Here is a 17,661-nt window from a genome sequence, read left to right on the forward strand (position 1 = left end):
GTCCAAGATATATTCTGTCTAATAAGCAAATATGTAGATCTATTATAGATAAATGATCTCTTTTTCCTTAACAAATGGTACCTTTACTATACAAACTGTTAACTTGTTTTAGTCACTTAATATATTGGAGAGCTTTCTCTTTGTTCAATAAAATATTGAGTGTTTACTTATTCTTTGTAATTGCTTCATAATATTCCATTTAATGGATTACCATAATTTAATCAGTCTCTATTCCATTTCTTTGCTATTCATAAAGTGCTGCAATAAATAGTTTTATATCCATGTCATTTTGCACTTGTGTACAGTATCTGTAGGGTAAATTCCTAGAAGTGAAATTGCTGGATTAGTATATTTGCATTTCTAGTTTTGATAGATCTAGATCAGTATAGTACATTCATAATAACCTGGAGAACTTTTTCAGTATTCTTATGTCTGTACCCACAAAAACCTGGGAGATTTTTTTTTTCTATGGATCTGGGATGGGGCTTAAGTATCTATGAGGGGTTGGACCTTTATAAAATGGAATGTGGTACAAAGAAGCCTATCTAATTTTAAAACAAAAGAGCATATATAGGTCAACTACAGGGCTCAGAAAGGCACCATGCTGCCAATTTATAAAGAAGCAAGCAATTGAATACTTTGAGTCTTCATGTCTAGATTACTGCTATCTCTGGCCTTTTCTCCCACCCCATATTAGAAGATATCTAAGCAATACAATATGAATATATTAGTCTTGCAAGTACTTATTAAGAGATGCATAGAAGCCATGATTATCAGAATTGGATTGGGAAAGGTTTGGTATGTCACCAAGGAAATGGATGTGTGAAATACAGGATCTTGTACAGCCTATGGAAAGGAAGAAGACTTCATACCACTTAACCCATTCCCCTGGATTAGACTGAGACAGGTGAGGAATGTAACTACTTAGAAATAACTTAAAATGAAAAAAAATTGAAGTTGTTTTCTGTTTTAGGTTCTGAGCTAGGTGGTGAAGATAACACCGATAACAATCACAGTAGTAATTACTACCAACAGTTATTGGGCACTAAGTATGTGCTGTGCACTGTGCTAAGAGTTGTAAAAGTGTTTCTTCATTGAGTACTAATCCTAGGAATCGTGGGGACTGTTACATTCCCATTTATATAGTTGAGAAAAATGAGTTTCAGAGGCATTAAATAAGTAACTTCCTAAAGGTCACACATGTGTGTACTGCATAGGTGTTTGAAGGTTAACAAATAAAATACTTAGAACAGTGCTTAGTATGTAATAAATGCTCAGTGCGTACTAACTATTATTATTACCGAAGTATGGAAGAAATACCAGTTATCCCTAGCTAGGGCATACCTTACTGAAGAAAAATATAAATAAGAGTTTTTCCTGGGCAAGACAGGTATTTCAGGTGGAAGAAACAGTAGTAAAGAGTTTGGTGAGCTGGTTTAACTACTGCATTAAGGTGTTTGGCAATAAAATGGTAGAAGATGCTGAGAGATGAAAGAAGGTTTTATGTGGTGAGGGGTAGCTATTGAACTATCTTGAAAGGATGAGCATAACTCATTTTAGTAGGCAGAGGGAGTTGGAAACACTTCTGGCAAAGATACAATATTTAAAAAGTCATAGGCCCTGACTGGTGTGGCTCAGTTGGTTGGGCATTCTCCTGCAAAGCAAAAAGTTGCCGGTTTGACTCCAGGTCAGGCAGGGCACATGCCTGGGTTGCAGGTTTGGTCCCAGTCAGGGTGGAGATGAGAGGCAACCGATTAATGTTTCTCATGTCAGTGTTTCTCTTCCTCTCTTTCTTCCTCCCTTTCCCTCTCTCTAAAAATAAATAAATATAGGTAATATATTTTTAAAAACTCATAAAAGGGGTGTTGCAGTTATCTACTACTGTGTGAACCAAAGCTTAGTGGCTTAAAACAATTACTGTTTTATTTGCTCACATAGTTCTGGTCTCACCTGGGGTCACTCATGTGCCTGCTGTCATCTGGTCACACCGAGTGGTCTAACTAGTCTAAACAGGGGTGTCAAACTCATTTTCACTGGGGGCTACCTCAGCCTCGAGGTTGCCTTCAAAAGGCTGAAATAATTTTAGGACTATATAAATGTAACTACTCCTTAACTGTTAAGGAGTTGAAATTATATTTGGCCCTTTGAAGGCAACCACAAGGCTGATGTGGCCCCTGGTGAAAATGAGTATGACACCCTGGAAATATCTTCTCTCATACATCTTGCTCTGATGGTGGTGGCAGGCCTGACAGCAGAAGTGTTCCAAGAGAACAGAAGCTGCAAGGACTCTTGAGGCTTAGGTGTGAAGCGCACACAGTGTTGTTTCTACCGTATTCTGGCCAAAACAAGTCACAAGGCCAGCAATGGAAGGAGAAATAGATTCATTTCTTGAAGGAAGGACCTGCAAAGAATTTGTGGCTTTTTTTTTTTTCCAGTCTGCCACAAAAGGAGAAGGGCAGGATGAGTTTAGGATGTGTTACTTAGCTAGCTCCTTTGGCCTTTTCTTTAGCTTAAGTAACATTTCCTTTGAAGTTAATTATGCAGGGTCCTTTAATCATCATTATAACACACCCCCACTCTTCCGTTTCTCCTAGAATGAAAACAAAATGTAAATTAAAAATGAAAAACAGAAAAGCTTGACCAAGAACTAATCAAATTTTGGAAACTGAATTGTAAACTTTTTAAAAAGAAAATGTGGTTGGCTTACTTTCGAATATTCTCATGAACTTGAACTTAATGGGGTATGGAGAACTCTTCAGGGTCCTGACTTTAATAATAGACTAGAATTATATGTTATTACCCCATCACTTATTAGTATTTCATTAGATATCTTGGCATATTAAACATTTTAATGTGCAGTCATTTAAAATTTTGACCATAGTATTTCCTAGGTAAACTCTTTTATTCATATTCTGTACAGGTGGACAGCTACAACCATCTACCTTGTAGAATAATTTGAAATTGCGAATTAGTAGATTCCAAATTAATGATGTCTAGCTTTTACCAGTACTCAGCAGATACAAATGTGATTTTTCAGAGTTATATTAGTTTTTAATCCTTTGTGGTTTGCTATTTAATTCTGCTTTCCATTCTAAAAGAGTTCTTAGCCTTTGTTCATTAATCATGGAAACAGTTGTGCAACATGCCTTGACATTAACTTGAACATCTAAAATTAGTCCTGCTACAATCAGTGGTTGGGAGCAGTGTTTCAGTAGTTTGTGGCATGTGTTAAGTAGACATTGCAACTTTGGAAAGAACTCCCTAGCAATAAGTAAGTGACTTGTGTTAAGTGTGTGTGGCCTGTAGCTATGTATATATACAATTGAAAGTCTCTTTATTAAGCAAATGAATAAACTATATCTGTTACTACAAATGCATCATAAGTATCTTTATTTATGTGATTAAACTATGCTGTTTAATCACTTCAGGAGAAAAATGTATTTATTGAAAACTTGGCATGCTAGAATATATTTTTCTGCATGTTTTATGATTTTCATTTTTTAAAAGAATAATTGTATTATACATACCGTATTATAAATGAGTGACTTTTTTTTTCTTCAGAGTTTATAGAACGTGTGCATAAAAATGACATCCTGGTTGTATGAATGTCTTTGTGAAGCTGAACTTGCACAGTATTATCCTCATTTTACTGCCGTTGGCCTTCAGAAAATAGATGAATTAGCAGAAGTTACAATGAAGGACTACTCCAAACTGGGAGTCCATAACATGAATGACCGAAAACGTCTCTTCCAACTTATCAAAATCATTAAGATTATGCAGGAAGAAGATAAAGCAGTCAGTAGCCCAGAGCATCCTCTTCAGACAAGCAGCCTGTACAGCAAGCCTCGGGAACCCAGATCTGGACCTCGCAGACAATTGCACTTTGATTCTCCTGCTGACAGCAAAGATGGAACTACCAGCAACTATGGGCTTGAAATATGCAATTTATCAGATTTTCCTGCAAATGAGCAAAAGTCTAATTACCTCAAAGTGCTGGAGCATATACTACCAGATGATTCCCAGTACCAAACAAAAACAAGAATTCTGAGTGCCATAGCTGCTGATTCCTATGGGCAAACAGAAACTAGCACTTCACTGTTTTCATCAAATCGCTTTTCTCCAATACTGGGGGATTGTGATATTCCCATTATTCAAAGAGTCTCTCATGTTTCAGGATATAACTATGGAATCCCTCATTCTGGTATCAGGTAATAATTTATTTTTTCTTCCTTCTCCTTCCTTTTCTTTCTTCCTTACCTTATTTATTTATCTGTCTATACATATATTTTTGAAGGGAGGGTGGACTTAGGCAAGGGTAGGCCTCTTCATGACCAGAGGAGTGCAACCAACTCCTCATTTACAGAAAATGAGGGTGAACAACTTCTGCATTGATAATAGAAACACCTTGATAAGGGAAAATTAATGCAGAATTGGGACTTTCCAGATGGGAAAAGGATGGTATTGTTCATGTATATCAAGCAGCTGCTACTTGCCAGGACGCACTATTATTCTGATAGCAGAACTATTTTTATTTATTATAGTATAACATGATACATCTAGGGCATCCATGAAGGTAAAAACAGTTAAATAGCCTTTTGCAGTGGGGGAAAAAATATACAACCCACAGTTTGAGGTTTTGAATTTACTCAAACCAACCAGGAGACATAAAGCTTAGTTAAAAACAAAGAGCATGTAGTTGAATTAAGTGGGTCTTTGGAGAAGTTACTTTACCTGCACATATTGAAATGTGGTCCTGATTTTGAGTGTCTTCTACAATTCTAGCCAGCCCTGGAAGACCAGATGATTTTGGTGGTTGCAAAGAGTAAGACACTATTGATAGACTTTAGGGTTTGAGAGTCAGGGTGATAATAAGTTACTTTCAAGTTAGAATTTTAAATAAGGTCCCTAAGGAGTGAAGTATCAAGTAATACTTAATACTAATATTGGTATAATAGAAAAAATTTTAAAAAATAACATGTATTGCTTGTTTTGTTTAAAAGTTTTAGATGGTGAGTTACAGAAAAACAAAATACTTTCTTAAGCCACATTTTCTTTTCTCTCTCCTTTTTAAAGCTATTATCCATACCTTAAAACACGGTATTTACATCTGGTCTTATATTGGCTAAGGTTTCAAAGGATCTCATAACCAACCAGTTCTTTATTTAAAAAAAATAGACTACCCAATTTTAAAGACAGAAGTACCTTTAGTAATTTGAAATACATAAGTGAATTTTTATGGTGTTTCTAAAACTTTTGGGGTGGTTTAGCAAAGCATAGAACATACAGTACAACATGTTTTCTTCTTTCAATTGTGAAAGTACTAGACAGTCTCATGATCATCAAAGCCAGGATTATTGCTGTACTATTGGTGAAAGAACACACATTTTCTTGACTACTACAGTCTTTTGTTGAACAGCACATAAAAATCTAAATTGGGTCCTGGCTGGTGTGGCTCAGTTGATTGGAACGTTGTCCCTTAGAGCAAAAGGTCACAAGTTGGATTCTTAGTCAGGGCACATACCCAGGTTGTGAGTTCCATCCCCCATTGGGGCACATACCAGAAAGTAACTACTTGGTATTTCTCTCTCTCTCTCTCTCTCTCCCCCTCCTCCCCCCTCTCTAAAAAGCAATGAAAAAAATCAGGTGGGGATAAAAATTTTTTTTAATTAAAAAAATCTAAATTGGGATTATTTATAAATAGAATAAAGATACCACTTTGCATTATTTATTTGGATAGAGTGGATATTTTAGTTTAAATATTGCTATATCATTTATTTGGCAAACATTAAGTACTACTTCTGCTAGGCTTGATTCTGGATAGTATAAAGATTAGGCTATCTGGAGATTCTTAGTCTCTTAGGGGACAGCGTAAGTGGGAAGACAGACTAACAACCATATGGTGAGATAAGTATATTTTTAGAGGTTGACATGTGACAAACCCAGAGCAAAAACTGTTCAACTGAACTTTCTCATCTTTTATATCATTACCTTACCATTGTTTATTATACAGATGCTCCTAGGCTTACAGTGGGATTATGTCCCATCCATTGTAAGTTAAAAATATTGTAAGTTGAAAATGCATTTAATACACCTAGCTTACATCATAGCTTAGCCTAGCTTGCCTTAATGCTCACAGCACACACCCCACCCAAAAAAACTCACAAACCATAAAACAAACCAAAAAAACCGTCAATGCAGAACACTGTAGAGCAGTGATTTCCGACCCTTTCTATCTCATGGCACACGTAAACTAATGACTAAAAATTTGCAGCACACCAAATAAATACATTTTTTGCCAATGTGATAAAAATAAGTATGATTTTGATTGATGATAATAGTAATTAGTAAATTACCTATCCTATTTGCTCCAGTGACTTTTTAAAAAATCAAGTGCCTATACTTGTATATAAAGATTTCTGGTACAAAGAATTAACCAATCAGACACAACCTTATTATGTGAAGTAACCAATAAAATGCAACTCTATTACATGACCTATATATTTATGGTTCAAGACAGGGCATTCACATCAGAGGGTTGTTGTTGTGTTGGCTGTTGTCATTTTTAATTTGACAGTCTAAGGGAAAAGAGGCTAGTGCCCCTAACTAGTCACGTATTGCTAGTTTTTAAAAATCTTGTGGCACGCTGGTTGAAAATTGCTGCTATAGAATATTGGTTGTTTACCCTTCTCATCTCTTGCCTAAGTAGGAGCTGAAGCCCACTGCCATTGTCCAGCATCATCTTACCACAGATCGCTAGTCTGGGAAAAGAACAAAATTCAAAATTTGAAGTGTGGTTTCTACTGAATGTGTATCTCTTTCACACCATTATATAGTCACAAAATTATAAGTTGAATCATTTAAGTTGAATCATTTAAGCTGTCTGTATTAGAGAAATAGAGATAAGAAAGCACATTTTTCCTTAATAATTCTCAATATTGCTTTCTCACTCATACCCTAAGTAGGAGTCAAGGTTTCAGAACCCTGAGAAACTCCTTCACCAATTTAAGGCTTGCTGTTAGGGAGTCATCCTATCCAAAGAGCATTCTCTTTGGATGCTTCAACTCAGATACACTCAGAATAAATTGCTGGCCTCAGAATTTTAGGCATTTAGAGAACTGGTTGCCTTGACTTAAGACTTCAAATAGACCTAACTCCAGCTGTCTTAACTTTTTGCATGTCAGACAGATATAGTTTATTTCTTCTAGGGAAGATTGGACATTAAAATCAGAGCCTTTTAAAACAGTGTTCATTTCTTTTTGCCCTTTGATCTTGAAAACTCCAGTCCTTTTTTATATGACCTATCCTAAAGTCTCTGGTCCATTTTGAAATGACCATTTTCTGTCCTCTTTGTACACTTGAAACCTATATGATCTTATTAATAACCAAGTCACCACGATAAATTTAATTTAAAAAATAATAAATAAAATATACTATAAAAGGCTTTTTAGGGGCTATTAATCAAATTGTAAAGTGTAAAAAATATAAAGGAAGAGAATAATTTGTCTTGCTAAGACATTCTTAGTATATATACCAAAGGCATTGATTCTTGTAAAACTCCTACTTTCAAGAATTCTACTTTCTTGTTACCTAGCTTAAAAGGAGTTTATAGGTAAGTAGTCAGGTTTTAGATATATGGTATTCATACATACCACCATTAGGCTCAGCAAGTAAACCTGATGAATTTTGTATCCCTAACCCAAGTACTATTTGCCTCAAATATTCTAAGTGTTAAGATTGATGAGCCAGAGAAGAAACACATCTGAATAGAAGGATGAATTAGTGGTGGTTAGAACCAGTCATAAAATTGTCCTAGGAAGAAGAAATGTAAGATTGTGTTCTAACAAATAAACACATATCGGGTTGAGCAAAAAAGGAGGTATGAAAATAAGATAAAGGCAGAATATATCTGGGAAGAACAGGGGGACAATACATTGAAACCTATCACATACTTCAAGGTATTTAGTAAATTCAGAGAGGATAAAAAAAAAAGAAATTACATTGAGTAATTAAGAAACCTTGCCCTGGCTGGATAGCTCAGTTGGTTAGAGTATCATCCTAATAAGCCAAGGTTGAGGGATCGATCCCTGGTTAGGGTACATACAAGAATCAACCAGTTAATGCCTGAATAAGTAGAACAATAAATCGTTGTTTCTCTCTCTCTCTCTCTCTCTAAAATCAATAAATAAAAATTTAAAAATATTTAAAAAACAGTAATGTACAAGAAAAATTGAAATGAAACAAGGGTTTGGATCTTGTAAAGGCCTCAGAGGGGTGAGCGCAGCATATTGCATTAGATTTTGAAGGTTGATTAGCCTGAGTTTTGGAGATGTAAAGAAAGAGCATCCATCATACATCATTAGAAGCCTTTTGGAAGACCACATCTGGAAGCCAAACACATGTTTTAGAGCTAAAGCAACCTCTTAGGGTTGGGGTGATTTTTTTGGTCAGGAATTTTTATTTATTTATGTATTTATTTACTTTTAGGGAGGGGAAGGAAGGGAGAAAGAAAGGGAGAAAAACATCAATGTGTGGTTACCTCTTGTGCTTCCCTCTACTGCGGATCCGGCCTTCAACCCAGGCATGTGCCCTCCACTGGGAATCTAATGGTGACCCTTTGATACTCAATCCACTAAGTCACACCAGCCAGGGCTAGGAATTTTTTTGGAGTTGAGTAGGTAGGGATAGAGATAGAAGTAATCAGGAGGATTTAGCTAATAACTTTCTTAGTGTCAAATCTTTAACATGCAGCATTATATGTATATTTCACCTAATTTATAACAAAATGTACTGATACTTTGATCTCTAAAGTAGCCTTATTCTATTATTTAAAAGTAAAGGCCTACTTATTAACACTATATCAGACAGAACACCTCAGAGAAAGAGAATCCCTGGACTGAGATGGAGAAAATCAGAGTTTGTGTTAGAAAACGCCCTCTGGGCATGAGGGAAGTGCGTCGTGGAGAAATTAATATTATTACAGTAGAAGACAAAGAAACTCTACTTGTTCATGAGAAGAAAGAAGCAGTTGACCTCACACAATATATTCTGCAGGTATGATGCTTTTCTTTTGTATTTGGAACAAATATTAAATATGTCAAAGTCTTGCTTTTTGTTTGGTAACATACAAATTCTAAATTCCAGTTTCTTGTTTGGGTGTTAGTCATCTCTGATGTAAATTGCATTAAATCATTGATACCCTTGTCCTTTATTTTTTCAATAAAACTGGGAGATACAAAAACATAATTTCTCTGTGCTAATGCAATAGGGCTATATGATATATCCACTTAACATGCTCTATGTGAATTTAATTATACTTATTTAGCCAAAAGAAAGGGAATGAGGGGATAAAAGGAATTTAAATAATGAATTAGTGATAGGCAATACTTGTCACTGAGCGTATGCCCCAAAGTGGCTATAAGATGGTCATACATTCTTAATTCTCACCTGTCTCTCACTATATGAACTTCTCACTCTGTTCAGTGTGAGTCTTTAGTTTAGTAATGCAGGATATATTTTTGAGCTACAAGGCTCCAGCTGCTTATTTTGATTCTCAGCTGTCTTTGAATTTAGACTTAATTTGGTGGAAATTGGGCTCTTTACGCAGGCCACTTTGTACAGAGTGGATTACAGTGGGTGAATATAATCCAGGGATACAACTTTACAACTAACATACAGCATTTAAATAAATCACTCATTGCTCAGACACATAAAAAGTGTTCACTCCCTGCCAGAATGGTCATGAAGAGTTCAAGGAGAAAGCATTTGGTATTGAAAGGAACTTATTCTAAACTGATAACTCTTCAGTCTTGTAGGGAAGCAGCAAAACACATACATGGAAGATATTGTAATTTAAGTACTCCTAAAATTGTGAAGCAATTGTGACTAATCTAAAGCCAGGGGATAATCCACCAGAAGTTAAGATTTGGGAATAAAGGGTTTCTCTTACTCTGAATCTGCCTCCCTAGAACATTCATCTTATATTTATCATCTCCCCCTCCTCTTCCTCTTCCTACTCCTCCCTCCTCCTCCTCTCTCTCTCTCTCTCTCTCTCTGTTTGCCTTCAAAATCCAGTGATTGGTAGAGAGAAAAAACAGTAGTGAGTAATCTGGTGTGCTAGCATTTCACCTTGGCCAGCTGAGATCTTACTGTACTGGAACAAATATTTTAACACTGAAGTCATTTTAACACTTCCCACTTTTACACTTGCATTGTTCTTTTTCTATGGTTACCAAAATTGTGTTTAAAAGTATCATTCAAAATAATTCACTCAGTCTTTTCTATGGGCACTCAATTACTAGGCCACTGTATAACTAACCCAATCACTTTAACAGCCTTATCGATTGCTGATCAATGCACAGTCTATTAGGTCTAGGTGGGAGATATTTATTTTGCAGATGGTCCAAATGAACAATTAGTTGTAATAGCTACTTACAGCCATAGTAATAGCCCTATCCAATCACCATCTACCCAATATTGTCTTAATGATGCTTCTGTCACAATAATTCCCTTAAGGAGGCATCATCTTATCTTTTGTATTTTTCCATTATCCCAAAACACAATAACCTTATTTCTTTGTTATTACCATTGATCGATACTTATTGAATACCCATAGTTTTCGTAGCACTTTCTCAGCTGTTTGAACTTTGGACCTTTGCTCTCATAGATCAAAGTCCTTACCTATCAATGCTATAATATAAAACTGATAGGATAGTTCTCCCGCATCTTTTTTTTCTTTCTTATGTAGAGAGAAGAAAAGAGAATTTTATAGGAAATATTGATCCTAGATTCTTTGGGTTTTATTTTGAAACTTATGTTTGTGTTCATTTAACTAAATATTGTATCCTTTCAAATCTCATGTTACTTAGTATATATGATCATATACAGGTAGTGTACCATTACTACTTACCATTAAATTTTATGTCATTGTAATAAGTGAAAAAACAAGGAGACCAACCTGTATGTTTCATTCCAATGTCTTGAACAAAGAAAACATTAGGAAAAAAAGATAGTACTAAAGTATATCAAAAGTCAGTAGCAACAAGAGTGTTTAAAATCTTGCTCCCTGACAGTGTCATCAGTTTGGCTAAAATAAACACTTTTTAAAAAGATTTTATTTATTTATTTTTTAGAGAGAGGGGAAAGGAAGGAAAAAGGAAAAGAAACATCCATGTGTGGTTGCTTCTTGTGCGCCCCCTACTGGGGACCTGGCCCACAAACTAGGCATGTGCCCTGCCTAAGAATTGAACCAGTGACTCTTTGCCTCACAGCCCACACTCAATCCACTGAGCTACACAAGAGCAAAAATAAACATTTTTTAAAAGTATGTCTTATTATGCTATTATGCTTATTATGCTATTACAGTTGTCCCATTTTTTCCTCCCCTGTATCCTCCTCTGCCTTGCACCCCCCTCCCTCCAACATTCCCTCCCCTTAGTTCATGTCCATGTGTCATATGTACATATACATTCTTTGGCTTCTCCATTCCCTATACTATTCTTAACCTCCCCCTATTCTGTACCTACTAATTATGCTTCTTATTCCCTGTACCTTTTCTTCCATTCTCTCCCCTCCCCCTCCTTGCTGGTAACTCTCCATGTGATCTCCATTTCTGTGATTCTGTTCCTATTCTAGTCATTTGCTTAGTTTATTTTGGTTTTTGGGTTTTTTTTTTAGATTAATTGTTGATACTTGAGAGCTTCTTGTCATTTTACTCTTTGTATTTTTTATCATCTTCTTTTTCTTAGATAAGTCCCTTTAATATTTCATATAGTAAGGGCTTGGTGATGATGAACTCCTTTAACTTGACCTTATCTGGGAAGTATTTTATCTGACCTCCCATTCTAAATGATAACTTTGCCGGATGGAGTAATCTTGGATATAAGTCCTTCCCTTTCATGACTTTGAATACTTCTTTCCAGCCCCTTCTTGCCTGTAAAGTTTCTTTTGAGAAATCAGCTGATATGGGAATCAGTCTTATGGGAACTCCTTTGTAAGTAACTGTCTCCTTTTCTCTTGCTGCTTTTAAGATTCTCTCCTTATCTTTAATCTCGAGTAATTTAATTGTGATGTGACTTGGTGTATATCCCCTTGGATCCAATTTCTTTGGGATTCTCTGAGTTTCCTGGACTTGCATGTCTAGTTCCTTCACCAGATTGGGGAAGTTTTCCTTCATTATTTTTTCAAATAAGTTTTCAGTTTCTTGCTCTTCCTCTTCTCCTTCTTGTACCCCTAAGATTCAATGTTGGAACGTTTAAAGTCATGCCAGAGGTTCCTAAGCTTCTCCTCATTTCTTTGAATTCTTCTTTCTTCATTCTGTTCCAGTAGAATGTTTATTTCTTCCTTTTGTTTCAAATCTTTGATTTGAGTCTAGCTTTTCTTTTCTTCACTCTTGGTTCCCTGTATATTTTTCTTTATTTCACTTTGTATAGCTGCCACTTCTCCCTTTGTTTTGCATTTGTACTCAATCATATCTGTGAGCATCCTGATTACTAGTGCTTTGAACTCTGCATCTGATAGGTTGGCTATCTCCTCATCACTTAATTATTTTTCTGGAGTTTTTATCTTTTTTTTTTCATTTGGGCCATATTTCTTTGCCTCGGCACACCTGTTAAATTGTAAGGGGCAGAGCCTTAGGTATTCACCAGGGCAGGGTGATGCACTTTGCTGTATTGTACCACTGTATGTGGGGGTGGGGTCAGAGAGGGAACAATGACACTTGCTTTTGCCCCACTTTCAGTCATTTTCCTCACTTCCCAGAAGCGGACTGTGCCCTTTCAGGTGCTAGCCTGGTGCTGATTCCCAGGTGAGTGGTCTCATGTACATTCTAGGATCCCATGGGCCCTTCCTGTGAGATGTGAGTTTCTCTTGCTGCCGCAACCCCCACAGATTTTTACAGCCAGAGGTTTTGAGGCTTTAGTTTCCTGCACTGGAACCCTGGGTTATGTGGTCTGTGTCGCTCCCCACATGCAATCCACATGCAAATGTGGAATCACCTGATCCATCAGCCACCGCCTCACCTTGTGTCCTCTCTGCCCCAGCATCCTGTCTCTGCACCTCCTACCAGTCTGGATGAATGTTTCTTCTTTTAACTCCTTGGTGGTTGGACTTCCATACAGTTTGATTTTCTGGAAGATCTGGTTATTTTTGTTTTTAAATTGGTTATTTTCCTTCTTTTGGTTGTGTGAGGAAGTGAAGTGTATCTATCTATGCCTCCTGTTCTGGTTGTTTGCTTAGTTTGTTTTTTAGATTCAGTTGTTGATAGTTGTGAATTTGTTGCCATTTTAATGTTTATAATTTTAATCTTCTTCTTTTTCCTAGATAAGTCCCTTTTAACATTTCATGTAATAATGGGTTGATGATGATGAAGTCCTTTAGCTTTACCTTGTCTGGGAAACATTTTATCTGCCCTTTAATTCTAAATAATAGCATTCCTGGATAGATTAATCTAGGTTGTAGGTCCTTACTTTTCCATCCCTTGGAAGACTTCTTGCCAGTCCCTTCTAGCCTGCAAAGTTTCTTTTGAGAAATCAGCTGATAGTCTTATGGGAACTTCTTCATAGGTAACTCTGTTTTTCTCTTGCTGCTTCTAAGATTCTCTCTCTATCTGTAACTGTTGGCATTTTAATTATGTGTCTTAGTGTGGTCCTTTTGGGGTCCAGCTTGTTTGGGACTCTGTGCTTTCTGGACCTGTATGTCTATTTCCTTCACCAAATTAGGGAAGTTTTCTTTCATTATGTTTTCAAATAAGATTTCAATTTCTCACTCTTCCTTTTCTCTTTCTGCCACCTCTATGATTCAGATGTTGTACTTTGGAGATGTCCCAGAGGCTCCATAATCTATCCTAGTTGTTTTTTTTTTAATTCTTGTTTCTTCCTGTTCTGATTGAATACTTATTTCTTCCTTATGTTGCAAATTGTTGATTTGATTCTCAGCTTTATCCCCTCCACTGTTGGTTCCCTCTAGATTTTTATTTACTTCACTTAATGTAATCTTCATTTCTGCCTGGGTCTTTTTTATGCTGTTGCAGTACCCAGTGAGTTCTTTGAGCATCCTGATAACCAGTGATTTGAACTCTGCATCTAATAGGTTGCTTATCTCCATTTTATTTAGTTCTTTTTTCTGGAGTTTTGTTCTGTCTTTCATGTGGACCATATTTCTTTGTCTTTTCAATTTGGTAGCCTCCCAGTGTTTATTTTTGTGTATTAGGTAGAGCTCCTTTGACTCCCTGTCTTAGTAGCGTGGCCTATTATAGAAATGCACACCTGTAAGTTTTATGGGGTGGAGCCTTAGGTCATCGCCAGGGAGGGTCAACCTTTGTCACTACTCTGTGGCTCTATGGCTCTTTGTGGGGGAGGGTTTGGAGAGAGGGCAAAGCTGCTGTCTGGCCTCTGGAGTTTTCCCAGGAAGAAGCTGTCTCCTTGAACTCGACCTGTTGCCAGTCACTTCAATTTCTCTCTGTATGTTTCTAGTTCGCCTCAAGCTGTTGCCCTTGTGCTGAGTCCCAGAGGGAGTGGGTGTGCATAAGTCCTAAGACCACTGTGGGCACTTTAAGAAGAGTATCCTGAGAATCCTGCAGTTCCTTCTGCTGCCCCAACCCCCACTGGTTTTTACAGCCATAAGTTATGGGGACTTATCTTCCTGGTGCTGAAACCCCGGGCTGTATGGTCTGGCCTGGAGCTAGGATCCCTTGCTCCAGAGGTATCCCTCCCAATTTTTATCCACTGCACATGAATGTGGGGCTGCCCATTACATGTCCCTGCCTCTCCATGCCTTTCTATGCCTCTCCACCTCTCCATGTCTCTCCACATTTCTCCGCCCCTCCTACCTGTCTGGGTAAATGTAGTTTCTTTAAATACTTGGTTGCTGTACATCCATACAGTTCAATTTTCTGATGAATCTGGGTGATATTTGTTTTGTAGTCTAGTTGTAATTTTTGCTGTGGTTGTGTGAGGAGGCAAAGCATGTTTACCTGTGCCTCCATCTTGGCTGGAAGTCTGGCTAAGTTAAGCTCTTATAAACATTTCTTAAAAAGTCAATGGCAATAAATATTTATGAAATTAAAAGTTAAGCCATGTAACTTATGGAATGAAGGTCTTCCTCCAGAATTCTCCCCTTATGTCTGTCATGTTAGTCACAGCTGGGCTCTGAGGATAATCTCCATAGAATCAGTTTCTTTCCTGGACCTAAGGAGTGTTGGCTCCCTCTTGTACTCATCAATTTACTTCACTTAAGAGAGAATGAAAATTGTATGCCTTAGCTTTTACATTATAAGAACATGTCAAATAGAGATCTCAAGTAGAAGGCAGCACTGTCATTTGACAGGGTTTTTTTTATGCTGTTATAAGTTGCTTATTATAAGTTTATCATACTCAGTTACTATTAATTAAAAATGTATTTGTACTTTTATCATATGTTAACTGGAATAGTGGTGAAGAAAATGTCTTTATAAAAACCAAATTTTTTTTACAGCATGTCTTTTATTTTGATGAAGTCTTTGATGAGGCATGTACCAATCAGGATGTATACATGAAGACTACTCACCCACTCATTCAGCATATTTTCAATGGGTATGATAGTAATTTTTTGCTGCTTTTGCTCTTTGTTTTTTATTTTCCATAAATCATATTTTTAAAATAAATATTACCTATGCTGTTTTAGTTTTTTGAATTAAATATGAATTTGTGTTTTGGTCTTATGAATTTAAATTAGTCTCTTCTAAAAAATTCAGTGTCTTTATTTGTAGGATTTACCAAGCATTTAGGAATTTTCAACAAAATTTTCTTTGACACTGATGATATTGATTATCTGTGCTTAGTGGAAAAATATAAGCAGACAACAATATAATTTCATTAATGTCCTCAGAATAGAAAGGTTTAAGTGGTTGTAGTTAGTTTGAACTTTTGATACTAGGAGTTATGTACTCTGGCTATAGTTTCATTAATTTTTCCTTTCAATAGAATAGATAAGTGATTATCACTTATCCACCTCTCATAAATGTATTTTTTAAATTTTGAAATAGGCCCTGCCTGGCTAGCTTGTTTGGTTAGAGCATTGTCCAGATACCCCAACGCCGTGGGTTTGATCCCCGCTCAGGACACATGCAAGAAACAACCAATGAATGCATAAATAAATGGAATAACAAAGCAATGTTTCTCTCTCTCTCGCAAATCAATAAATTAAAAAAATAAATTTTGAAATAATTATTTATACTTAATAAACACTAAATGGTACAGAAAAGGAAGTAGAGGCTTCTGTTGTATATTTAAAATATAGGCATGCATGCCAAACACTCTACTAGAGTTGCTGATTTCAGAGTATTTTGATTTTTATTTTTTAAAATAACTTTTATAATGTTAAAAAACTGAGGTATAATTTACATGCAATAAGATACATAGATCATAAGAAGTATTCAGGTTTGATGAGTTTTGATAGTTGTGTACATCCAGGTAACCAATACCTGGAACAACATATAGAACATTTTCACTACCCCAGGAGTTCTCTTATGTCCCTTTTTAGTTAATTTCCTACTGTCACCCCCAGGTCTTATATAACCACTGACCTGCTTTCTGTCACTATAGATTAGTAATAGAATCATTATGATATATATTCTTTTATGCCTGGCTTTCTTGTTTAACATAATGGTTTGTTTTGATTTGTTTTGTTTTGTATTAGTACATGTTTTTGCATGTACCCGTTGTTTTTATTGCTGGGCAATATTCCCTTCTATGAATATACCATTAAAATTGTTTATCTATTCTCCTGTTGATTTACATTTGGGTTGTTTCCATTTCTAGACTACTATGAATAAAGCTGTATAAACATTTTTATGCAAGTATTTTGTGGACATGTTTTCATTTATCTTGATAAAAACCTAGAAATGAAATCGATGGCTCATTGAATAGATACATTTATAAGAAAATGTCATTTTTCCATGCATTACTCTATACTTCCAGCAGCAATCAGTGCATGAGAATTCCAGCTCTGTATCCTCAACCATATTTGGCATTGTCAGCCTTTTTTATTTTAGCCAATCTAATGGGTATGGAACTGTATCTTATTGTGTTTTCTTTTTAAATAATTTTTATTTTTAGAGAGGGGAAGGAAGGGAGAAGGAGAGGGAGAGAAACATCAGTGTGTGGTTGCCTCTTTCATGCCCCCTACTGGGGACCTGGCCCACAACCCAGGCATGTGCCCTGACTGGGAATCAAACCAGTGAGCTTTTGGTTCTCAGACCGGTGCTCAGTCCACTGAGCTACACCAGCCAGGACATTATTGTGTTTTTAATTTGAATTTTCCTAATACCTAATGATATTGAGCATCTTTTCATGTGCTTATTGATCATTTAAATATCTGCATTTGCCCATTTTTTTGTTTTTTAATTGTTGTTTTGTAGTCATTTAAATTTTTTATAATTATTTGTATGAGCAGGCTAAAAAAGTAAAACACATTTTACATTCAATTTCTTATGCACAAAATCTAGAGTGTGCTGTTTGAGAGAGTAAATTTTGAAAATAAGTTAGAATTTGGATATTAAGACATTAACAATAAAAATAAGGGTCCTGACTGTTGTGGTTCAGTGGCGCGCCAGCCCATGAACCACAATTTTGCTGGTTTAATTCCCAGTCAGGGCACATGCCTGGTTTATGGGCCAGATTCCCTGAT

General features: G+C 36.2%; 1 protein-coding gene across 4 annotated transcripts in view; it reads left to right on the forward strand.

Annotated features, from left to right (window-relative positions):
• KIF24 (kinesin family member 24) overlaps window positions 1-17,661 on the forward strand; it is an 84,637-nt gene that overhangs the window by 27,208 nt on the left and 39,768 nt on the right. For 3 of the 4 annotated variants that reach the window (XM_053656168.1, XM_037151590.2, XM_037151591.2), the window contains 3 exons: window positions 3,562-4,208; window positions 8,862-9,051; window positions 15,469-15,566. In XM_053656168.1, the coding sequence (XP_053512143.1) occupies window positions 3,586-4,208; window positions 8,862-9,051; window positions 15,469-15,566 (911 nt within the window). In that variant the 5' untranslated portion in view covers window positions 3,562-3,585. Of the gene's footprint in view, window positions 1-866; window positions 908-3,561; window positions 4,209-8,861; window positions 9,052-15,468; window positions 15,567-17,661 lie in introns of those variants that run through there. The other variant, XM_037151592.2, reaches the window with a different exon arrangement.

The sequence above is a fragment of the Artibeus jamaicensis genome, unplaced genomic scaffold, assembly GCF_021234435.1.
Source record: "Artibeus jamaicensis isolate MK-2021 breed Jamaican fruit bat unplaced genomic scaffold, CSHL_Jam_final scaffold_1964, whole genome shotgun sequence".
Lineage (NCBI taxonomy): Eukaryota > Metazoa > Chordata > Mammalia > Chiroptera > Phyllostomidae > Artibeus > Artibeus jamaicensis.